The sequence below is a fragment of the Lepidochelys kempii genome, chromosome 18 (genome assembly GCF_965140265.1).
Source record: "Lepidochelys kempii isolate rLepKem1 chromosome 18, rLepKem1.hap2, whole genome shotgun sequence".
NCBI lineage: Eukaryota > Metazoa > Chordata > Testudines > Cheloniidae > Lepidochelys > Lepidochelys kempii.
Genome location: NC_133273.1, coordinates 10,818,721 through 10,844,596, shown reverse-complemented (window position 1 = coordinate 10,844,596; position 25,876 = coordinate 10,818,721). Strand labels below are relative to the sequence as shown.

The 25,876-nt window shown below is 40.1% G+C and overlaps 1 protein-coding gene across 17 annotated transcripts in view; it reads left to right on the top strand.

Annotated features, from left to right (window-relative positions):
- The window catches only part of FHAD1 (forkhead associated phosphopeptide binding domain 1), a 66,597-nt gene that overhangs the window by 2,394 nt on the left and 38,327 nt on the right, over nt 1-25,876 (top strand). For 13 of the 17 annotated variants that reach the window (XR_012155595.1, XM_073317144.1, XM_073317145.1 and 10 more), the window contains exons 3-12: nt 1,039-1,150; nt 2,837-3,043; nt 12,456-12,729; nt 14,477-14,550; nt 15,028-15,255; nt 17,248-17,371; nt 18,333-18,463; nt 22,670-22,735; nt 23,373-23,477; nt 25,127-25,234. Coding sequence is in view for 16 of the 17 variants with exons in the window: in XM_073317144.1 (XP_073173245.1) it covers nt 1,055-1,150; nt 2,837-3,043; nt 12,456-12,729; nt 14,477-14,550; nt 15,028-15,255; nt 17,248-17,371; nt 18,333-18,463; nt 22,670-22,735; nt 23,373-23,477; nt 25,127-25,234 (1,413 nt within the window). In the remaining variant the exon portion in view is untranslated. Of the gene's footprint in view, nt 1-1,038; nt 1,151-2,836; nt 3,044-12,455; nt 12,730-13,825; nt 13,930-14,476; nt 14,551-15,027; nt 15,256-17,247; nt 17,372-18,332; nt 18,464-22,669; nt 22,736-23,372; nt 23,478-25,126; nt 25,235-25,876 lie in introns of those variants that run through there. The other 4 variants (XM_073317147.1, XM_073317142.1, XM_073317149.1 and 1 more) reach the window with 4 other exon arrangements.

Genomic DNA, 25,876 nt, shown 5'->3' with positions numbered 1-25,876 from the left:
CAATATTTGCTGTGTAATTTTCAGTATCGTAGTACAAGCTTTTCCAATGATGTGTAGCTTTAGTTTGTTTGCTAATTGGTGTTATTCTCATTCCTGTCTATGGAATAAAAGGTATGTTTGTATATAGTGGAATACAAATGAATAGTTTCTCCAGTGCTTCTTGAACGGAGGATTTGTCATAGGCTATGTGGGCAAATGGTTGTTGGAGAACCTTGTTTAAAATTGGTAGCACATCACTGATGAACTGTGAAATGCATTTCAAAATGATGTGCAGAACTTATACCAGCAGAAGTATGAGTTCTGTGCATAGGGCACTTGCAGGACTGAACACAAAGTTTTTAAGCAGAATTGATATTTTACAGATGAAATTCACCGTGGGAGGTAGTAATCTTTTTGGTGTGATGTCAGCTGCATAGGATACCAGTTTTGCAGAGGGTACACAAATTTCTCACCCTGCTGTGAATGTTAGACCTCCTAAAGTGACACTGTCAGCTAGTCTAGGTTGCAAGTGGGGAAACAAATTTACAAAGAAATATTGGTAATGATGTTTTTAAAAGGTCAATAAAAGCATTTCCTTGTTTGGATCTAAATATTTTCACCCTGCATGAAACCCAAACATTGCAGCATCTGTTAGTGACCGAGAAAGTGAACTTGACCAGTCTCTAGATGCCTCTCAGTCTCAAAGTGAAGTTCTGAAAGTATCCAAATAGCATGAATGGTATAAAAAGTAAATCAGATATTTAAAATTCTTTCTGTCTTAGGATGGGATTTGAATTTTAATGATAAATGGATGCCTAACTCTCTCAGGCTGTCTTGAAAATTTGTTTTAAATTTTTTTTTTAATTATACAGGGTAGAGAATTTGTCTTTAATTTTAATTTCAATCTGACAGCATCCCTGTAAATAAATTACGATATTTATTCTATGTTATTTGATACTGTTCATTTAAGCTATTTAAAATGTTTTGACTGTAGTAATTGCAAAAGTGCATTGGATAACACTTTAAAATTGAGTTTTTTTAAAAAATAAAACCTTACAGATAAAAAGAAGAGACAATGAAAGCCTTTTTAAAAAGTTCAGATGGTGTTTTTATGCTGAGAGCAAAAGTAACTACTATAGGAAGACATGAAGATTCAGATCTCGTTCTGAAGGTATAAGCATAAAATTTATTTTCATTATTATTCTTTACAGCAGTTACTCTTACTTAACTTCATTACCCCATTTATAATAATTCCAGTCTTTCTTAGTCAGCAGTGATTTATTTGATTTCATTTAGAGCAACAGGGATGAAATGGCAATTAGAGAACCTGTTTAAATATTTAAGTTAGACAACCAAAAGAGAGAGGAATTATTTGATATGGGTTAGGGTCATATAACATGAAGCAACAGCCTGAAAACAGCCTCCTAAAAATAGGAAAACTTAACATAGACATTAGGAACCACCAGTTCAATTAGACAACTCACTAATTTGCCAAGGAGGTTGCTTAAGAACCATCATTACAGGTGTTCATACATGAACTAGCTCTAACACTTAGAAAAGGATAGGGTATTATAGAAAATTATACCTCAGTAGTGCTGGGGACTAGATCCAAAGCCCATTGAAGTCAATGGGAATCTGTCCTGTGACTTTGGTGGGCTTTGAATCAAGCCCTATGTGAATAAGGGTTGGATCAGAATGTCATTTTACAGCTGTTTCATCTGTGATTAAGTTTAAGATCACAATTAAAAATCGTTCCTTTTCTGAGATTAGTTTACTAAAAACCACAGATGTCTCTACACAGGAGGGTTTTTAAACCATGAGCATACATTAGTGTAGCACTCTACAGTAAGTGTCAAGGATGCTTTACACTACAGAGAGGAAAAAAGACAGGTTCTTGCTCCAAGTAGCTTACAATCTAGGGTCCTGATACTGCAAATATTTGCATATGTGAGTTGTAGTCCCACTGAGTTCAATGGAAGTACTAAATGTGCAAAAAAGTTCCTCGTGTTTTAAGTGTCTGTAGTATTGGGGCCTAGGTTGGATATGAAATAATATGCTATAGAGAAAGATCACAAGAAGCAAGGGGGAGGGAAAAGTTCTTAAAATCATACCTTCATTATTATCATATGCATCTTTCTGTAACATCAACAACAAAAATGATTAGGGGTCTGGAACACATGAGTTATGAGGAGAGGCTGAGGGAACTGGGATTGTTTAGTCTGCAGAAGAGAAGAATGAGGGGGGATTGTTCTAGACTATTCTCAGTGGTGGAAGAGGACAGGACCAGGAGTAATGGTCTCAAGTTGCAGTGGGGGAGGTTTAGGTTGGATATTAGGAAAAACTTTTTCACTAGGAGGGTGGTGAAACACTGGAATGCGTTGCCTAGGGAGGTGGTGGAATCTCCTTCCTTAGAAGTTTTTAAGGTCAGGCTTGACAAAGCCCTGGCTGGGATGATTTAATTGGGTATGGGTCCTGCTTTTGAGCAGGGGGTTGGACTAGATGACCTCCTGAGGTCCCTTCCAACCCTGATATTCTATGATCAGTTATCCATTTTTATTGCTGGGATCTTGTATGTTTTGGTACCTATTCAGATGACCTGTCTGACTTATAAAATGCAAAAATGTGAAGCTTTTAAAAAAAAATCTAGCCATTGAACAAAATTAAAAAAAAAAAACTGTATCTTGCATAATAGATGAGTAATCAGCAGCCATTTTGACTACCTCTGAGCCAAAACATATTATGGTATGAAATTAGCCAGATGAGACAAAGCAAAATAAATCCCAGCAAAATCCCCATTGCGATCCATAACTCTGGGAAATTCTTTGCACTGATTTCTGAAACTGTTATCTAATTTCAGTCTATAGGTATTGAAGATCACCATGCAGTCATTGAATTCAGTGATTCAGAAAGCAGCTTTGTTCTTCAAGATTTCAACTCTCTTCATGGCACTTTCGTTAATGATTGCCATATACAGAACGCAGCAGTGAAAGTGGGTGCAGGGGATATTCTGCGCTTTGGTTCAGGAGGAACATCCTATGAGCTAGTGATAGAAAACACTTCTCAGGTAATGTCCCATGAGTGGATAACATCTTCCTATTTTGTAAGGTAGCTGCATATGAGTGTCTGCTCCAGGGGTGACATTCTGGCCCCTTTGAGGAGTTTTCACCCAAGACCTTTTAGAAATTCCTTTTTTAATTAATTTGTTCACCCTCTTATGCCAATGTAAGAATAATGCAGAGTGGAACCTGACAGATGTGTAAAATCTAGAACTGAGCAATGGACAACACTCCTTATTTATAAAAGTAAATATATTGATACAAAGAATGGAGTGAAATGTTTAGTAAAAAATGGGCTGAAATTGCGGAAGTCTGACTGGATTTGTTAATCATGTGACTATACCAAATGACCATTTCCTTGGTCCTGTTCAGTACCTCATTTCTCAGGTAAATCTCCCTTTGACATCAAGCTACAGTGTGAAATAAGCCTCCAATAGCTATGTATTTGGTTACATTTAAAACCCAAACATATTACTATATTAATATACCAGAAAAACAAAAGCTAAAAAATTCTGCTTATTTTATTAGTTGTTTCCCTCTCTCATGTTTCTACCTCTTGTAATGTCTGCATTTCTGGTCCTTTTTTCCATCCCTCACCTTGTAGTTCTCACTCATTTTCAGTATTATTATATACTAGAGGGTCACACACCAGGGACTCCTTGCATACCTCCATTTCTCACTCCACAACTCGCTGTTTGGTGCCTTCCCATCCTCCTCTGTTTCAGGGACTCTGTGTCACTTCTGCCAGCACCAGGGGATCTGTGTGCCTCCCATTTCTCCTGTTCTGTCATTCCAGGTTCTCCCATTCTCCCCCACACAAACCAGTGGCTCTGGGTTTATCTCCATTTTCACTTCCCCATATGCCTTTCATCCCCATCCCTCCCTGCCTTTTCCCCTATGGCAGGAGGTCTGTATGCTTCTCCTTCTTCCACACTGGCTCCATCAGTCTCCCACCACCACCAACAGAGGCCCCCTGCACTATGACAATTGGGGGTCCCCCATCTTTCCTGCTGCCAGGGGAATGAAAGGCCCCAGGGAGGGTGTCTGGTCCTGCCTCCGGTGCTAGGTGCGAAGCCAATGGGGGTGTTGGAGTGTGAGCTCACCCCAAACTCACCCCCAGCAGCTTCTGTGCTGTAGTGCTGGCCTAGCTCCCTGATCCAGCCCATTGGCTCTCCTCACAGTGTTCAGGCAATGCCCCATGTCTGCGATGCCCTGCCCCCTTTCTGACCCTGTTTATTTTTTCTGGTGGCTGAGGAACTCCATGAGATGGGAGCCCTGTGCAAGTGCACCCAGTGCATATTGGTTAATCCAGGCCTGACACTAAGGGTTCTGTGTGCCCCTCCATTATGATCCCATTGTGCTAGGTGCTGTACAAACAGCACAAAACAATGGTCCGTGCCCAAGGAGCTTCTTTTCTCTTCCTTCTGTTTTTCCCCCTCATCCTTCTCTTTGCATGTTCCATGTTCCCCTTCTCTGATACTCACTTCCTTAACTAGTACAGTGGGTGTACTTTAAAAGGTTTTATTGCATTGAGAGATATTGCCGGTTCCAGCTGTAAACCCTGTTTTAGGTATAGGTAGGTATGTGTCACTGACCATGAAATCTGGTCTCCCCCTGTGAAATTTCGTCTTTTGTGTACTTTTACCCTATATGATTTCATGGGGAGATCAGCGTTTCTCAAATTGGGGGTCCTGACCTAAAAGGGAATTGCAGGGGAGTCACAAGGTTATTTTAGGGGGGGTTGCGGTATTGCCACTGTTACTTCTGCCCTGCCTTCAGATTGGGGTGGCTGGAGAGCAGTAGCTGTTGGCCAGGCGCCCAGCTCTGAAGGAAGGCAGTGCGCTGCCGGCAGCCGTGCAGAAGTAAGGGTGGCAATACAATATGATACCACCCTTTACTTCTGTGCTGCTGCCTTCAGAGCTGGGTGGCCAGAGAGCGGCGGCTGTTCACTGAGGGCCCAGCTCTGCAGTCAGCGGTGCAGAAGTAAGGGTGGCAACACCATACCAGGCCATCCTTACTTTGCGCAGGTGCTGGGCGTGGTTCTGTCTTCAGAGCTGGGCTTCCAGCCAGCAGCCATGCTCTCCAGCTGCCCAGCTCTGAAGGCAGCAGCATCACCAGCAGCAGTGTAGTAAGTAAGGGTAGCAGTACTGCAACCCCCCTCCAATAACCTTGTGACACACACACACACACACACAGGCTCCTTTTTGGGTCAAGATCCCTACCCTTACAACACCATGACATTTCAGATTTAAGTAGCTGAAATCATGAAATTTACGATTTTTTTAATCCTATGATCATGAAATTGATCAAAATGGACCATGAATTTTGTAGGGCCCTAGGTATAGGGCATGCATCTCAAACAGAGAGACTCTTTCAGAAATAAAGTATGATAATTGTACTTTAATCACAGCCTAGACATCTTACTCAGGTTTTAACATTTTATTTTTCAAAAAGTCAGCATAGCTAGATATGGTAGTGAGGCAAATTGTTTTCCCTTTGAGACGCCTTCTCTCTCAAAAGAGGGGGAAAGAAATGTTCTTGGATTCATTGTGAGAGGGAATTGGAAAATAAGAGGTCTTTAGCTCCACCTGCTGCACAATCTCAGGCCCTTCATTGAGAGGTTGTATAACCTCCTGGCTTTTTCTTCGCCCCCAAATGCACTAGGGACAAGAAAAGTTAAGCCTCTAGAAACCTCAGAAATATCTCCAGGTTTTTCTGATTCTTCTTCAGAAGTACAGAGTATCCAAACTGGAAAATTCCCTTATCATGATGTGTTTTCAAAAGTTAAATGGTAAAAATAACAGATTATAAAAACGGTTACCTTTTGAAAATTGCGCTTAAAAATTTGCGCTTTCAAACTCAAAAGTATACCTGGATTATATGTGATTACTTTATTAGCAATAGTATCATTCATGTCCTTAACATGAGACAGGCATCCAGCAAAGACACCATGTCACACCACAACTCTTGAACACAGTGTAAAATAAAAGCATTCACATGTATAGGAAATGACATTAAAAAAGGTTTCAGAGTAACAGCCGTGTTAGTCTGTATTCGCAAAAAGAAAAGGAGGACTTGTGGCACCTTAGAGACTAACCAATTTATTAGAGCATAAGCTTTCGTGAGCTACAGCTCACTTCCTCAGATGCATATCGTGGAAACTGCAGCAGGCTTTATATATACACAGAGAATATGAAACAATACCTATTCCCACCCCACTGTCCTGCTGGTAATAGCTTATCTAAAGTGATTTCCAGCACAAATCCAGGTTTTCTCACCCTCCACCCCCCCACACAAATTCACTCTCCTGCTGGTGATAGCCCATCCAAAGTGACAACTCTTTACACAATGTGCATGACAATCAAGCTGGGCTATTTCCTGCATAAATCCAGGTTCTCACATCCCCCCCACCCCCATACACACACAAACTCACTCTCCTGCTGGTAATAGCTCATCCAAACTGACCACTCTTCAAGTTAAAATCCAAGTTAAACCAGAACATCTGGGGGGGGGGGTAGGAAAAAACAAGAGGAAACAGGCTACCTTGCATAATGACTTAGCCACTCCAAGTCTCTATTTAAGCCTAAATTAATAGTATCCAATTTGCAAATGAATTCCAATTCAGCAGTTTCTCACTGGAGTCTGGATTTGAAGTTTTTTTGTTTTAAGATAGCGACCTTCATGTCTGTGATCGCGTGACCAGAGAGATTGAAGTGTTCTCCGACTGGTTTATGAATGTTATAATTCTTGACATCTGATTTGTGTCCATTTATTCTTTTACGTAGAGACTGTCCAGTTTGACCAATGTACATGGCAGAGGGGCATTGCTGGCACATGATGGCATATATCACATTGGTGGATGTGCAGGTGAACGAGCCTCTGATAGTGTGACTGATGTTATTAGGCCCTGTGATGGTGTCCCCTGAATAGATATGTGGGCACAGTTGGCAACGGGCTTTGTTGCAAGGATAAGTTCCTGGGTTAGTGGTTCTGTTGTGTGGTATGTGGTTGTTGGTGAGTATTTGCTTCAGGTTGCGGGGCTGTCTGTAGGCAAGGACTGGCCTGTCTCCCAAGATTTGTGAGAGTGTTGGGTCATCCTTTAGGATAGGTTGTAGATCCTTAATAATGCGTTGGAGGGGTTTTAGTTGGGGGCTGAAGGTGACGGCTAGTGGCGTTCTGTTATTTTCTTTGTTAGGCCTGTCCTGTAGTAGGTAACTTCTGGGAACTCTTCTGGCTCTATCAATCTGTTTCTTTACTTCTGCAGGTGGGTATTGTAGTTGTAAGAAAGCTTGACAGAGATCTTGTAGGTGTTTGTCTCTGTCTGAGGGGTTGGAGCAAATGCGGTTGTATCGCAGAGCTTGGCTGTAGACGATGGATCGTGTGGTGTGGTCAGGGTGAAAGCTGGAGGCATGCAGGTAGGAATAGCGGTCAGTAGGTTTCCGGTATAGGGTGGTGTTTATGTGACCATTGTTTATTAGCACTGTAGTGTCCAGGAAGTGGATCTCTTGTGTGGACTGGACCAGGCTGAGGTTGGTGGTGGGATGGAAATTGTTGAAATCATGGTGGAATTCCTCAAGGGCTTCTTTTCCATTGGTCCAGATGATGAAGATGTCATCAATATAGCGCAAGTAGAGTAGGGGCTTTAGGGGACGAGAGCTGAGGAAGCGTTGTTCTAAATCAGCCATAAAAATGTTGGCATACTGTGGGGCCATGCGGGTACCCATAGCAGTGCCGCTGATCTGAAGGTATACATTGTCCCCAAATGTGAAGTAGTTATGGGTAAGGACAAAGTCACAAAGTTCAGCCACCAGGTTAGCCGTGACATTATCGGGGATAGTGTTCTTGACGGCTTGTAGTCCATCTTTGTGTGGAATGTTGGTGTAGAGGGCTTCTACATCCATAGTGGCCAGGATGGTGTTATCAGGAAGATCACCGATGGATTGTAGTTTCCTCAGGAAGTCAGTGGTGTCTCGAAGGTAGCTGGGAGTGCTGGTAGCGTAGGGCCTGAGGAGGGAGTCTACATAGCCAGACAATCCTGCTGTCAGGGTGCCAATGCCTGAGATGATGGGGCGCCCAGGATTTCCAGGTTTATGGATCTTGGGTAGTAGATAGAATATCCCAGGTCGGGGTTCCAGGGGTGTGTCTGTGCGGATTTGATCTTGTGCTTTTTCAGGAAGTTTCTTGAGCAAATGCTGTAGTTGCTTTTGGTAACTCTCAGTGGGATCAGAGGGTAATGGCTTGTAGAAACTCGTGTTGGAGAGCTGCCGAGCAGCCTCTTGTTCATATTCCGACCTATTCATGACGACAACAGCACCTCCTTTGTCAGCCTTTTTGATTATGATGTCAGAGTTGTTTCTGAGGCTGTGGATGGCATTGCGTTCCGCATGGCTGAGGTTATGGGGCAAGTGATGCTGCTTTTAAAAAAGGAACTGTAGTACTCCTGTCACCGGACAGTCAGCTAGTATCACCAAGATTTCAGGCAATTTATATGGGAAGGAATTGATAAGAACCTGTAATACTTTTATTGCTCTGGGTCTTGAAGATCTCAAGAAATTGGAGATCTAGAAATCTTCCTTGAATAGGATAAAAAACAATCTGATAGATTCAGGCTTGTCTTTGGAGACATGTCTCCAGAATTTGGGAAGGAGTGCTCAAATGCAGCAAGAAGCAAAGGATGTCGCAATAGTTTGTATTCCCATATTGCAAACATAGAAATGCTGCACTTCAAATAAATAGTCAAGGCCTAACTTTCCAAAATGGGTGATTTAATGGGGTGACATATTCTATCACTCAGACTAACATTGGGCACACAAAATGCACATTTATGTTAACACTTTGCACGGTTATAACTCATTCCATCACAGTATCTTAAAGTGCTTTACCAACATATAATAATTAAACCTCATATGTCCCCTGTAAATTAAGGAAGCATTACTTCTATTGTATGGGTAGGGAAACTGAAGCAGGGAGCTGTTCAATGACTTATTCAAGGTTGCAGAGTGAATCAGTGGAGGAGCCAGGAGCAGAACCCAGAAATTCTGGTTCTCAAACCTGAGGTTTAAGCACTAGGCTACATTTCCTATACATAAATTAGATTTCAGAGTGGTAGCCATGTTAGTCTGTATCAGCAGAAAGAACAAGGAGTACTTGTGGCACTTTAGAGACTAACATATAAATTAGATTGTAAATTCTTCTGGGCAGGGACTGGGATTATCTCTGCTGTGTGTAGAGTGCCAAGCAAAATTAAGCCCTGATCTTGGGCCTCTAAGCACCACCTCGGTACACATAATAGTCCCAGAGTGCCAATTTGAGTATCCGGGTGCAGATTTTGGATGTCCTAGCCCAGTTTAGTAGTTTGGACTCTTCTCCCCAAAGATACACAGAGAGCTGATAACTGAAGAGAAAAATCCTGATTCTAGGTGGTGAAACCAACTTGATGAACTAATGCAGTTAGAATTCCAATGCTGTGGCAGAAAAACTGTTTAAATAAAGTTTGTCCACAGCAGAACATCAGGCATTTTCATTTTAAAAAATATGTACAATACATACTGACACAGAAACAGCACAACGGTGCCTTTTTAAAGCTTCAGGCTTTATGATTCCTTTTTGATATAATAGTTTTGATGTTTGACATTGTTCACTGTAGAGGATAAATCATGGTTAAGTTTCAGTGCACCAAGTACTTACTATATCTATAAAAAGACGATTGTCCCTTTTTTTAGTATTAAAAGTGAAACAATTTTTTAACTATAATTGTATAAGATGTTAAATTATTCAATCCTGAACGAAACAAATGTGTAGCCCTGAAATTACAAATACATTTTAAAGGCAAATAAAAGCCTTTTTTTTTTTAACCTGTCAAGATCTGAGCATCACAAACACCTATGCAGAGTGAGGCGCTGCATTCATAATGCTGCTTTAGGTGTGTGTGATGTTATCAATTCTTGCAGGTGAAACATTGGACCTTGAAATTGGGTCTGGGCAGGTAAGTAAAAGAGGACATTATTTTCACATTGTTTGTTTCACATTTTATTTATAATTTTTTAATTCATGCATGCATTTTGTTTGAGACTTAGGATCTTTTTTGTATGTATTTTAAAAGTATTTCAGTTCATCTTAAGTCAGTGTTTCCCAAGCTTGGGATGCCGCTTGTTCAGGGAAAGCCCCTGGCGGGCTGGGCCGGTTTGTTTACCTGCTGTGTCCGCAGGTTCGGCCAATCGCGGCTTCCACTGGCCGCGGTTTGCTGTGCCCGGCCAATTGGGGCTGCAGGAAGCGGCGCAGGCCGAGGGACATACTGGCTCACGAAAGCTTATACGCAAATAAATTTGTTAGTCTCTAAGGTGCCACAAGTACTTCTTATATTTCCACAGTGTCACAGAGCAAAAGATAAACTCTGAGGAGTCAATTGCTAATGCCTCAGTGGTAAACAGATTTAAAAGAATAAAACAGACAAAATATTGTTGGTCTCCCAAAGTGATTATATTTTTCCAGCTGCAGCTAGGCCACAATCAAGAGATTCTTTGAGTCCAGCCTCTTCCTTTGCTTGGAAAATCAGTCATGTAGTGCAGACCTGTGTCCAAAAAGGATGGGTTAAAGAATGATAGTTGGAGGAACACTGAAGTCCAGGGAGCAATATTAGCCTTTGCCTGAAAACTTGGGTGGCTGTCTAGAGAGATACCTGACTCACCCTTTCTGTGGAGGGATACTAGTCTGATGACCAAAGCACTTGATTTCATGGGCCATACAGCTGATAAACTCAGGCTCTCCCCTTTCCAAATTCTGGGACTTGTCCTGTAGCAAGGGAAGTGTTGTACAGCATGCTTACTGTTTGCCAGTGGAGTCATCCCTTTGTGGAAGGTCCAGCTTCTTCTAGAGATGGGTCAAGTTAGCAGTGTTTAGTTGTGGCTCAGGATTAGGGTTGGGTTCAGGTTTAATGGTGAACCAGGGATAGGGTTTGGATAGGATGGATCATAGCTCACAAGACTTTGGCAGTTTTCATCAGAATTCAGTCACAACCAAACTGGAAACTAGACCTCTCTTGATTTTGGATCTGACCCAAGACTGAAACCACAGGCCAGGTTTGTATTCCAGGGCAGGAATATAAACCCACAGCATGAAATTAAAAGGAATTGGAATTCAGAGCTTCAGTTTTGGCTCATCTCTACAACAATTGAAAGGTGCTCTAATTAACAGATAAGCATGCAGTGCCCTACATAATTTCTCTGACATGTAGGGCTATCAGGCTGGATAAATCTGATCTCAATCCAGGTGTCCTCATGGGGATTTCAGAATACCAAATGACAGATTAAGATAGGGGTTCTCAAACTGGGGGTCATGAACCCTCGGGGGTCATGAGGTTATTACATGGGGGTCGTGGGCTGTCAGCCTCCACCTCCAAATCCCGCTTTGCCTCCAGCATTTATAACAATGTTTAATATAAAAAAATTGTTTTTAATTTATAAAAGGGGGTCGCACTCAGAGGCTTGCTGTGTGAAAGGGGTCACCAAGAGAAAAGTCTGAGAACTGCTGAAGAAAATAGCCTTCAGTTTAGTCTCCTGTCCACAACACAGTGTTGTTGCTCACAAACTATTTGCTTAACCACTTTATTTGGCATAGTTTCCTTCATACAATTACCCCAGGGTACAAACGTTTATTCAGTTTCTCTGAACATGGGTTTGCATCCATTGTCTCAAAGTGAAACTTTGCCAAAATGCCAGGATTTTGGGTTGAAATCATGCAGACCAGAGGTTTCCATATGAAACCATAACCCAACCACAAGCTTTATGAATACCTAGCCAGATTTGCCTCCAAAGATCCACAAACTTGATATGATTGGTACAAACCAGTATTGTGTGTGTAAAGGAAATTTGTGCTTTGTAGTCTACTAGAATTCTTAAATCCTGTCAATAATATAATGGATAAAAGAGAACCAGTTTGACTTTTACAAAGCCTTGACAAAATTCTGCACAAGAGTTGATTAAGAAACTCAGGCCTTGGCCAGTAGTCACTTAAGGACATGCCTAACTTTAAGCACACGAATAGTTTGAAAGACTTCATTTAATTGTTGTCATAGCAAAGTATGCCAACAGACCATCGGGATGAGTTTTACTAGTATTGATGTTGTACAGATATTCATGTATGATCTGGAAAAAAGGTGAATCAAGAGGTGGCAGATTTTGTAGATGACAATAGTTTAGAGAAGACTCTGAAGAACTACAAAAAGACCAAACAAAGCTAAGTGATTAGGTGGCATGATGAAAGATGAAATTCAAAGTTGAAAATGGCAAGGTGATGCAGGTTGATTTGAATTTTTCTTCTCTTCATACATATTGCAGTATGTATTAATATATAACATACACACACTGTATTAAGTAATTTTTTCCCACCCTCTGTACAAGATTGCATTTTTTCCCCCTGCAGATGTCTTGCCCACCAATGAAACATCGCACAGCATGGCCAGGGCAGCTTCAGTTAATTTCAGAGATAAAACTTTACACCCCTTCAACAGCTCCTCCTCAGCTTCCTTTCCTCCAGTCTCAGCACCCATCCAGTGTTCACAACAGTTGGATACATGGAACAAATGGAACTACACCCCATCCACCAAACAGAAAAAGACCTGTGAGTGCTTGGGGGAGAAGTATGACTTCTTCTTTCTCTCCAGATACTTTCAATAGGCCTACTGCAGTCAGACAAGGTATTTTTTGGTGCTTTCATTATTAACCCTTTATATAGCATTGCACAGTAGTAAAGTTGATCATGACTTCCATGCAAAATGATGTTTTTTCACATGTATCTACTTGTCAGTCTACAGAAGGATTGACAGGACCGATTCTCCTCTCACACTAGTTTCACAGGTCCACTGACCTTGTTGGAGATACTTCTGACTTACATTGGCAGGTGACAGGAGAATTAGGCATGCAGACCCAATCCAGTGTCGATGGAGTTGTTGCATTGTCTTCAGTGGGCATTGGATCAGGTTCATAGTATAGAATTGCTGTTTAGTTTTCAAGTACATAAAAGGTTGTTGCAAGGAGGAGGGAGAAGAATTGTTGTTCTTAACCTCTGAGGATAGGACAAGAAGCAGCAGGCTTAAACTGCAGCAAAGGAGATTTAGGTTGGACATTAAGAAAAACATCCTAACTGTCAGGGTGGGTAAGCGGTGGAATAAATTGCCTAGGGCAGTTGTGGAATCTCCATCATTGGAGATTTTTAAGAGCAGGTTAGACAAACACCTGGCAAGGATGGTCTAGACAATACTTAGTCCCGCCATGAGTGCAGGGGACTGGACTAGATGACCTCTCGAGGTCCCTTCCAGTCCTGTGGTTCTATGAAAGTGTAACTTGCTCTGTTACTACTTACTGTGTTTTCCATTGGTGATACATTCAACTGTTACATCTGGTGGTTGGAGTAACTTTGTTTTCTCTTTTGATCTGTGGTTATCAGCCGTTCTCATTGGGAGTGAGTTAAAAATAGAGCCATATCTTGCATATATTTTCTAAGTGTAAAGAACAGGACAATGTCATGGCTAAGGAAAGGTTCTAGAGGGTTTAAACCCAAATACAACTGGAAAAGCTGAACCAGGTTTTTAACCATGGTTGGCATATTGTATAAGAATTTGCATGCCTACAAATTTTAGGGTCATATGTTAGCTAAGACTTGGTAATGTCCCTAACTCTACTGTAGTCCCTAACACTATAGCATGACATTAATTAAATATTTATTTTTCTTATTCTTGTTTTTATGCATATAGTAATACAAAAGATTAAACAGCATATCATCAAATTGAATTGAAATGGTTTCAGACGAAAAAGCATTGCTGCACAATCATGCCAGCACAACAGAAAAGCAGTGATGGAGAAAAACACTGAAGCATGTGTTTAACTGAATTTTTAAGGTCATTGAAGTTAATGGGACTTACACTTAGCTCTGAGCATGTGCTTATGCTTAAGTGCTTTCCTGAATAGTGGTGGACTGAAGCTTAAATGCTTTTCTTAATCAGGGCCAAAATGATCCATATTCTGTATTTCATAATGTTATAGGTTATATAGTCATAGTTATTCATGTGCCATATGTCATAACATTATAGCTAGTATATGCATAGTTATTCAATGTTGCATATTCAGAAAAACATTCAGACATTATATCTACTCCTCCTCCTCCCGAGGATTTTTTTTATCTTGAAACTATATTATACTTCACTGTTTATATAGTTTGTTTATGCCAGTGAATGTCATTTATTATAACATTTTATTATTATTCTGCAATTGCTTGGATAAAAAGCATAGGTACTAAAATGATGGTGGCTTTGGAAATGCTTGTAGACAAACTAGGGAGGTAAAGATGCATTAATCCTAATCAGAACAGGCTCTTGTGTTGAATTTCTGTGCAAGTCATTAGAAGCCCCTTTTATTTTTTATATTCAATCTTGACAAATGTACCAGGAAATGGACAATCTGGAGCAAGTGGAGTTCCATTATCAGGAAGTCATCATATGGATTTACTTCTTCAGGAAAAGGTGATGTATGAATGTGACATGGAGGTAGATCACAAAAATATTGTTTATAACAACAGGAATATATTGAAGCAAATATTGTGATTGGTGGGCAAACAAAGCAGAAATGCTATACAAATAGGGTCTTTAAATGACTAATAGTAAAATTCCCTTCACGCACATCAGTGTAGAGTAACTGATTTTGAATGGGACTACACACATGAGTGAGAATTATTATGTGGACAAAGGAATGAGATGTCTTGGAGCTAGTGAATTTCAGGGTGAGGAACTGTAAGGTAGCAAATGTGAGTATCTGAAGTTTTGTTTTAAAGTTGTTGGACTACCACTATATTTTAATAATACTAGAATGAGCAAGTGTAGCGTTTTGGAGACAGAAAATTTATCATAAAATAAAATAAAATAATTTGAAAACCTTTTTTGGAATAGGCACAATGTTGTATCCACATTTGTGTATAATATTCAAATTTATTCTGCATGTAGGATGAAATAATTCTGAAAATGAAAGATGAAATCAGTCGTCTCTTAGGTTTTGAAAGTGAGTCAAAACATAAAGATACAGTGATAGCCAATCTTCAGGATGAAATTGCAGTGATGACAAAGAAGATGGCTCAGGCTGCTAGGAATGATGTCGAGTCTACTCAAAAACTACTGACCTTTGAGCGAGATATTGAAGCAAAGACAGGAGAGATTAAAGCCTTGAAAGAGCAGGTATCTTTCGAACTCGTAATGGGACACTGTCAACTTTAATTAGACTCCTTTGTGAATTTTTTTTTTTTTAACTAACAGTTGTTGCTAGAAACAAAAGAGCTTAGAGGAGAAAAAGAGCTGGGGTTTTTTTTCAGTTTGTTCACCTTTTTGACAACCCTTTGTATATAGACACTGTTTCCTTTGCATAGAAAGTTAGCTTCCTTGTTTGTTTGTGTGTGTCTTTCATACAACAACAGGAGAGAGAAAACATTTTTAAAATATGGAAATCTGATTGAAAAGCTATATAAATTGGGAGGGTGGCTGGAAGGCAAGTATAATATCTGAAACTACTTTTAAGACATTTTTATGTTGACTGTATTTCAAGATGACCGTGTCCCTTTTAAGCTCTGTGTTCATGTGAATGCACACAGTGATAAAGAGCAAGGAAAGAGCAATACTGAAAATCGGATACATAAAACAGAATTATTGCTATACAGAGCGTTGGTGATTGTTTTCAGTGAGTTGTCAGCAGCTCTGGTTTTGTATTATGCTGAAGACGATATATTGCAGGTAGAGCTGCACACTCCCCCAGTGGACTCCTTCAAACGGTCTACTTATCCGCTCTGAATTAGGCTCATGAAACCAATTATTTTAACAATGGGAAATTTATATTTCCTCCCTTCTTATTATCTCTTTGGCCATGAGATGCAAAAGTAGACTGCAAAGTTTCATCTTCACTCATGACAGCCAGGAGGTAATGTGGCTGATCTTTATTTGCATTAGAAAATGTACATGACTTTGAGTGCTTTCAGTAAGTTATTATTTGAAATATTTGTTCTTGACAATTAGCTGAAGACTCCCGAAAAAAACATATAAACCAATGACCTTGAAATACTAGCCTTACTCCTCCTGTTGCTATAAGTTGGCCCATGATATATAAATCCTTTTGACTTACTCATGCAAGCATCCATGGGGCTGCTCATGTGAGTTAGCTGAGAAGGATCTGTGATCTGTGGGTTTTTTTGTTTTTTTTTCTGAATGTTTGACTGCTGGAATATTTCAGTAGCAGAGAGACTATTTGCCTTTTGTTTGTGCTTAGAGTAATCTTGGCTGAACCCTGCTCAGTTTGGATAAACTCTCAGGTTTGAATATTTGTCTAAACTATTCAAACCACTCAGGTCTGCAGAATTGGGCTGGAGATCTTGGAAAACAAGTTCACAAATGAAGCTTCTCATGCTTTTTTCCCATTTGGAAATATCAAGTCAAGTTTATTACTAGCAACTTAGCCATAGTTCAATGCACAAAAATTAAAATATATTACAATAAAACTTAAAATGATATCCAGAATGATAAAATATTTAAAATATATGTACAAACCAATTAAAAAGAACAAAAACCAATTAAACCATACATAATCACTGTGCTACTTGCCTTTTCCTTATTGTAGCGGCTGACCATGCAAATAGGGCAACTGCTTGAATCACAGATACACTGTCAACTCCTAACAAATATTCAGTTTTCTAGAAACAGGCATCTGGGACAAAAACACAGAAAGCCATTTTGACCTCAAGTGGCAATACAAATTACAAAATCACAAGTAATGGGGTAGGTCTTCCACCTACCCAAAGCCCCATGGACAGAGGTGATTACATTTCTCAGTGCCTTATATCAGACTTTTAAGTTAGATGTCTGCGTAGATTGAAAACGGAGAGCTGTAAAGGCCCTCCTTAACTTGCTGTTGGACAGACTGTCTAAATATCTGGCATATCCATGGAGTTGGAAATGTAGCAAGAACACTTTTCTCATAGCAGCTTTTGATCACGACTGAATTGGGAAGTATGGACATGAGTGTATTTGATTAATTTAAACAAAAAGCCATTTAACTTATTTCAAACCTCAAAACAAGTCTGGTTCAAATGTAGAACAAAGGTAGGGTTTGTATGACCTGAGCTGGTTTGCCCATTCCCTATTTAAGGTTACCAATAATTTATTTTCTTTGCATATCTTTTGTAGATCAGCAGTCTGCAGAGAGATTCGAGCCAAGTCTTGTGCCATTCCCTCTCTGAAAGAGACTTAGAAATTGCAAACTTGAAAAAAGAGGGTGAGAAGCTAAGGAGGAACCAAGGTCTAACTACAGGTATATTTCCTCTGGCATCTCAGGTAGTCTACTTTTAATATGCAGTTTTTAGGGCTAGGATCACAGTTAATATAGTTTAGCAATGAAAATGTATACTTGAAAACTTCTCTGGCCAGAAATGATTTTTAGTGGCTTTGTGGACCTTCTAAAATTGTTCGTCCCTTTTTTCTATTTCATTTTAACCTCTTTGAGGCTTACAGATATCTTCTGACAGAAGAACTAGTAGAATAGAAATAAGGAACATTGGGACCTAAACCTGGGTGAGTTGTGGGACAGATGGTTTATTTAAAAAAAGAGGGGGGAAAACCCTGGAATATAAGGAACTGTTAGTCACTGTAGGTCAGACCCTCAGCTGTGTAATCAGTATAGCTCCACTAACTTCAGGGACACTACTGATTTACACCTACTGAGGATCCGGCCTCCTATGTCCAGTGTTCTGAATATCTCTCAAGGGCCCTGTCTCAGAGTGCAAACCATTTTCCAATTTCCAGCCTTCCTTTATATAATGATTTAGTAGTCAAAAGGACTTTAATATTTACACAAAATACTCAAGTGTTTTTATTTAAACAGTAGCTAACAATACAGTCCTGTTAGCGAAATCATTTCACTCCATCTCCGTTTTCCAAAAGCAAACAGTGTGTGTTATATTTACTTACACCAGTCCACAGGGACAAGTTATCAAAGTTTCAGACCTAAGCATAGATTTTCAAGAAAAACTGAGCTGTAAGAGAATTGTTCTTGCCCAAAGGAGCAAAGCACTGAATTCCTTGGGACTAATGGTCACACTAAATAACTCCCAGAGTGTATGGACTAAATTTGGATCTGCTTTCAAAACCAGATATTGTTAATATATGCTAAATGTTTTTTCTTCTTCAGTGTTTATATGATGATGTTATTGTTTAGCAGGTTTTCATAACTGAAATGCCTTTGTATTCTTTGACCTAAATTCTGTTCTTCACAGGACTGGTGACCAGTTTGCAAAGAGACATTTCAGCAAAAGAGCAGAGAATACTGCAACTAAAACTGAATGCAGATAAACTAAAGAAGGAAAACAGGGAGAAGGATAATCAGCTTGCAGTCATTTCTGCCAAGGTTGACACCCATGCTTATGTGCACTGTTATTTACTATACTACAAATGATTTAGTAAAATAACAACAACAAAATGGACCCAATTCAACAACTCCACTGATTTCACCAGAGTTATACCGGAGCCAAATTTGGGCCAATGTCTATAGTTTCTATATCTGTGCAGTAGTTTCATACTAGGCAAGAACTAAGAGTCAAGGAAATGGGGTATGTCCTGCCCACCCAGGACCGTAGGCACATCCTTGGGTGGCTGCAACCCATTTTGTTATGGCTTCTCTGCTATTGTTACTTGAGCTACCTTTGATTTAGCTAGATTAAAGCTAGCTCAGATATGTCTACATTGTCTCAATCACACCACCTGATTTCAGTGCTGACATACCAATGTCTCATCCTCTTATGCCAGACTTCAATTTTACCTATGCAGTTTCTGTATCAGTCTCAAATTTCATTCTGTTGTTCATGTAGATGTACTTCAGGATTGTTGTGTGGCTCTGGCACATTGAATCCCACTTGCCCTGCATGGTGAATTCCACTGAATAGCACTGAGTTCCTGTTAAAAGTACACCCCCTTACTGCAAGGCAGGTGAAAAACTCAGGCGCTAGCCGATATGTCTTTTTTTTTTAATTCTCCTCCTTCCAATTTTAGAAACAGTGCTTTTTTTCAATCAAGTGAAAATCCTTTTCCTAGTCTGCATGGTCATTCTCTTCCAGTTCAGTGAACCTCTCCAAGATCCTCTCAAAGAAAGCGTGTATAAGCTTGTGTCCAACAGGTTTGCTCACTCCCTTTGCTGTGCTACTCTGACTGCTCTGCTGCTCGGTTGTGGCCATATTATAGTAACGACAACACAACTATCCATTCACAAGAGACAGTGGTGCCAAATTCAAAATTTTGCTGGCTCCCCACTTAATGCTATTGCTACCTGTCCCCAAATCCAGTGGGAGCAGCCACTGATCTTCCTGGTACAAGATTGCAAGAGAGCCATCCCGCATGCCCTGTACCCTGAAGAGCAAATCAACTACTCAGCAACCTCACCAGCGAACTTCCTAGTTCTGTCTGAGACAAGAGTTCTATGGTTCCTCCAGCCACCTAAGAGGAATAGTATATTCCCTGGTGGGTTGGACACCCTATCAGGAAGCCTTGGGGAGGGAAGAAAAGCCCAAGCAGGTGGGAGTAGATTTATTTGTGCATGTGAGCACGTTTGCATGCCAACCAGGAGGAAAGCAAACTCAAACCACTTTGTCAAAATGTGGTGCCTCTTTTTGGTGGTGGAATTGGAGAATTCTGGGATGTGAGCAGATCTTGGGATACGGGTGGACTTCGGGACAGTACTACTATCTTTTGATGGTGGTGGCAGTTGTTTAATTTAACCCTTCTCCGAGAGTTCATCTGGCTGCTGTCTCAGCTTTTCATCACAGAGCTGCTTCTTCTTCATCATCATCATCATCATCATCTGGTGTCTGATACGTCCAGAAAGGGCTACTATATAGGTACCTTCCAGCAGGAAAAATTCTCCCTCTCTCATAGGGCCTGAATTTGATCCTCATCCAACTGTGGGACCTTAGGTTTGAGCCTCTATAAATGGAGCTCATCACCTGTTCTCTCTTAGTGAGTGGTTTTTGTTTTTGTTGTTTGGTGCTTCTGATTTGATCCAACTCAGATAGAAGTCAATGGAAAGCTGAGCCACATTGCTCAGGTGTTACAGTGATGAGGGCCAGGTATGTACCTAGACAGGTTCATTTGTAAAACCAGCAAGTTGCAGGGTGTTTTTATGGATCCTTCTTTTTCAGTTACCAGTTTCCCGCTGTGATTTTTCCTAGACCTTCTCTCACTGTGTGGTGTGGTGCTATTTCAGTGAATCATCTCCTCTGTTTGCTTGTCCAAAACACTCGCATCAGGTTATTTCCAAACAGGGATTTTCTACGTCTGAGATCCAGTCATTGCCTCTGTCTCACAACCAAGCCCACTTCTGATTGTCTTCAATTCTGTTCTTTAAGAAAGCTGCGGTATGGCTTTTTCCTAAACATGTCCTGTATATTTACAAAGATGCTACCCTCAAGCTGTGCTTCTACACCTGGCAAAGGCAGCATAATCAAATCAAATTTAGAGCAGATGCTTGATTTTGGTCAGGCTGCATTACTGAATATTGTAACCTAAAACCACACTATTACTTTGTAGTTCCCAAGCAGTGAGGGAAGGAGACCTCAAAAACTATGCATATTGGATTTCTGTGACCAAGAAATGTTAACCAAATCCCCACTTGTCTGTCCACATCCCCTTCATTTCAGATCTTTCCCCCTTAACATCACACTGAGTTGGCTGAAACATGGGAGGGATGAGTTGTAAAAGATGCATATTTCTAGACGAGAAGGAGCAATCAGTGGTGCATGAATGAGAGTGTACTATTGAGAGTTTGACTGGTGGGGTTTTCTGGAGTACCACAGTGGCATACTTGTAGAATTCCTAAGGAGCAGGCAGCTGTAACAGCAAAATACCAATTAATTATAAGTAACCCAGTTTTCTTGTCTATAAATGAAGAAATGTATTTCCTCTCCTTTCCTTCTGAGTTAGATTTTTGGATCAGTTTATTCAATTTTAACTTGGAAGGCGCAAAGTAGCTGATGGTTGGAGGCATATGACTCAAGGATTCATTGTGAGAACATCTGAAATTCTTAAAAATAGCTTGCTCCTAAACTCCCTGTGTGACTCCGTGTGGATACAGTTCCATCACCGAACACAGGAGTTGATGTGCTTAGCAGTTTACAGGAGTAACTCAGCTCCTCTCAGGATTAGCTGTCTATGATTCTGGGTAGCACTACAGAAGACAGGGATCTTTCATCTCATACAAACTCCACTGCACAGATTCAACATTTCCTTCAAACTGATGGCATTATAGGGCTGGCCCTGCAGGCCGCGTTGTGTGAGGTGTTCTTTTCAAACCAGTGAGATTAGTGATGAGACAAAGGGCTGCAGGATAGAGCTCTAGGGATTGTGGAAAACAAATAGTTGCAAAATGTTGTGCTAAAAGCACCCATATTGGCCCCTCAAGTTAATCCTGATAGCAATGTGAATAGAGCAGGGTGATTATTTTTTTTTAAGCAAACAGTTTATTGAAAAATGCAATTTTGGGTGAGTCAAAACTGTTCACCAAATTGGGTCAAATTCAGCTAATAGTTTTGACTGCAAAAAAAAAAATGGGGGAAATAATGCTGAAAAAGTCAAAGACTTTGTGTTTCAAAACAACTTTGTTCCAAAATGTAGCTGAGTTTCACTAAAACAAAAGGGTTAAAAGCACTTGAAAACTAAACAAAATGTTTTGGTTTACCCAAAATGATTTTTTTGTTTGTTTTTCATTTCAACAAGAAAAAAACAAAAAATTGTCATTTCACGTTGACCTGAAACAAAAGTTGTTTGGGATTTTTGTGGTTTGCCTGTGGAACTGAAAAATCAAGTATTCACCCTGCTGTAGTGGGAATGGGGAGGCTGTAATTTCTTTTACCAGGCCAGGAGGCATATGCTTATATGCAGGAAACATAGAGTCCTTACATATAGCCCCATCCCAGAACTTCCATCCATCATTTCCCTTGTTGGGGGGCTTGCAGAGAAGCCTCTTCATGAGTTCTGGAAAGAGCCAGAGTCGGGGCATACAATTTTCACACTGGGCTACCCTATGGCCATGGGCTTTCTGCTATGTGTCTGTATATACGTGTCAATCAGAATCTGGCTCATTATCTGAACTTCTGATAACATTTGGTCCTATAAATATAACCAGTTTCTCTGGGCTCAGAATACTATCTCAGAACATACACGTTGTTTCATATATTTGTTTTAAAATTTCTGTTTAACACTGGTTCTGATCATCTTGTACATTTCAAAAATTCTTCTATTCCTTTCTTCCTTACCTCTGCATTTTCAATAGCACTCTTTTTCAAAAGCACAAGGGGTTTGTCTCATGTAGCTTTGTTAACTCTTAATTGTCTTTCTGTTTTTCTTTTCTAAAACAGGGAATGCTTTTCTAAAAGTCCAATCCTGAAAGATGCTGAGCAGCCCCTTCTCTCATTTCCTCTATTGTGAGTTGAGGACACTCAGCAATCTGTGGTACTGGGCCCTTACTGTTGTGCCATACTATTTTGCTGTGTGCTCAACATAATATAAAAATGATCATATCTTCCTTGCTTGTGATGATTTTTTTCTTGGTTGCTGTTCATTCCAGTGTTCTAGAATTAAAGAGGAAATGAAGCATGAATTCAGAGAGAGAGAAGCAATTACATACCAAAATGTGAGTTAGTTTTCTTAGTTTTTAGTTGCCTGGGTTGTTTTAGCATATAGGCAAGCAGCAAATTGAAACTCTGCACCCCTTTGAGAATAATTAACTAGACACGTTACGAATTGTATTTAGAATCCGGGTCTTGTCGTGGAAAGGGATGTAACTACACAACAGATTGGAGAAATGTTGACTCCTGGAAATATTTTAATAGAAGTTTTCTATGAAGTGGAATTCTGTTTGAAATAAGATTTAAACTACAATTGGCAATCACTATATTGATTAGTAAATGTGTGTTTTTTTCATTTATTTGAAATTTAGAGCAAAGCATCAGAGGTAAATGAAACCATAAACCTGTCTGTTTTGTACTGTAAATGAAATGTTACTCCTTAATTTCCCAAATAAGCTAATGATTATTTTCACCCATCTCTGTAAATCCAATATCTTTAAAATGATAGATAGGGCAAATGTATTTCTTATTAGTTAAAGATTTAGGATATGCAATAACTGAATTACTCAGATTGTTTAATAAAACAAAAAAGGTCTTGAAGTTAATGTAATGAAACTAGGAGGTTTATTGAAATATAATCTCATTAAATTGGGTGATTTACTATTTTGTGTGGCTGATTCCATTTTATTGGGATTTTTACAGCGCATTGGAGAGCTGGAGCTGCAAGTGAAGGGGCTGCAGGGAGAAATGCAGAAGAACCGCACCGAACAAGAAATCATAACAAGTAGGCTTGCAGAAAAAACAAAGGTAAATTTCCATTCTGCCTGCTAGCTTCTCTCTCATGAGGTACAGTCCTGAAAAGGAAATTATAATTCTGAATAAAAGGAAAGTGAAACTCCAGGCTAACACAGTCTTGAGATTGGGAATGGATTCCCTGACTCCACTGCGGTGGTAAGTACCATAGCACAGTTCCTGTGCTGACTTTGGGCTGTGCAGCTTCTTGTTTATTTGTGAGTGACATGCCCACTTTCCCCCTTTCACATTCCTTTGTGGAGACCCGCTGATCAGGACTCATCCCAGCACACATACAAGGGTGGATGCCCCCCAAGGAAATTCTTTGCCGCTTTGCCCAGCCATGCTGTAGCACTGTTCCTGCTTTTGGTTCTAATGTGTCAGCAGAGGCCAGCTCAGGATTTGGGCTAGCCTCTGCAGCACATGTACAGGGACTCTGCTTGCAGCCGTTTTTTTCTTGAAATAGCTTTTTTATTTTTCTTAGTGAGTTAGAATGAAAATAAAATTAAGATGTTTTTATGGTATTTCTTCAATGTGATATTCTCCATTACAAAGGATTCTAAAATTGCTCTTATTGCCTTTACTCTTCCTCGCTGTTTCTTCGGTGGTGTTTTGGTGTAGTCCCCCAGTATCATCTCCGTTTTCTTTCTTCTACAACTCTTGATAATGCTCTCCTTTTCCAAAGCAAGACTATTGTGCAACTCAGGCTGCAACTTGTGGAGTCAGATAAGCAGAGACCCATTCTGATGTTCCTGAGTATAATCCTGCCCCCTTGAAAGGCCCATTAATGTGTTTATAGGGCTATTGCCTAGATGTTTATTTCTTTGATCTCACTACTTGCTCTGCAATAAAGAATTCTTACTTTCCATGAATGTGATAGAATTCTTGTGTCTAGCAGTGGTTTCCAACTTTGTTACCTTAAATTCGGTGGATGTTAATTGTAACTGTACTTTGTTCCAAGATCATCTGCTTAAACCACATGCACAGCCGTTAGCGCTTAGAAAACAGGTGTTTGCCACCCGACCTAAAGAATGACATTTTCTGTTAATTGGCCATAGTATTAGAGCACTAAACATATTTGCTGGCCAGCCACTAGAGGGTATGATCATCACAAACTAGCTGGTACTTGAATAGGTCTGATTACATTCAGAGGAAAGACACGCGCGTGCGCACACCCCCCCCCCCCACCCACCCAGCTGGTACATGACACATGCTTGGAGAATTAGATATGTCCTTTTTAGATTTATCAGGTATACTGGTACTGTCGAGAATCCAAGGAGTTGTCTATATATTGCTCATAAGTCAGGGAGCCTACAGGAATCCTTTCTTTGTAGATTGGCTGTAGAATGAAGCACATTCAGTAACTCTTTTATCTTGTGCAAGAGGAGACCCAAAAAGCTCAGTACCAGTGACTTAATTTAAAACCATGGGCAGCGTGGCTAGAACTATATGACTGATGAGCTACCAATGACCTATAGCTAGGATGTTAAACAGCTTAAGTACCCAGCACTGCAAATTAAAAAATAAAAAGTGACATCGCATGACCCAAAGTTATATGTGGACTCTACTGTTCTAATAAGATTTCTGTAGGAAATAGTGATAGATCTGCTTATGGCATTATTATATGGTATCACTTTGATATTCAGGTGCTTTCATTGTTTCAGGCTGAAGAGGAACTGAAAAAAGAGTGTGAAAGGAAATGTCTGCAGTTACAAGAGATGGGGCGCAGAGAAGGCCTCATTAAAGCTGACTTGGAACAGGCAAAAGCTCAGGTAGGGGTTGCTGAAAAGAAACATTACTCTGTACTCTGCATTATAGCTAACAATAGGAGCATTTCTCTAGGAAAAAATGATTTGTAACAGCCATAAAAGCTATTGAAAGCTAGAGTGCCGCAGAGGAAATATAAACCTGGAGCACAGAACTCTGTGGTTGCTACATTGGTATTAATTCCAAATTGTGTAGGTCATGGCTGGGTTATACTACAAAGTGTGTTTCCATATCTCATTTACAGATAGCTAGTGTTTATATGATGCATAGGCACCATACGCTCCTTCTATTTTCTGTTGTCCTCTCCATCACCCACAAATCATTCACAACTGCTGCCTGACTTACTTCAAGGAAGAACAAAGCCCTTTGTAAAATACTTCTGTTTAAGTATCTGCTCTGGTGCAATTACAGATCCTTTAAATGTTTAATTTCCTAGTTTAGGGACCTCTCCTTACAGAATGGAGCCAGCTACCACCATCTTTAAACACGATGGTTGCTAGCAGGATTCAGAAAAGTTTCCTGTCTGGTATTGACAGGGATATATTTTTTGGTCTGACAATCATAACAGAACAGCGTTATAAAACTATGCCATCATCTCACATCCCATCTTCCTCAGTGGCCTATAACACAGTGTTGTTAGCAAGGTT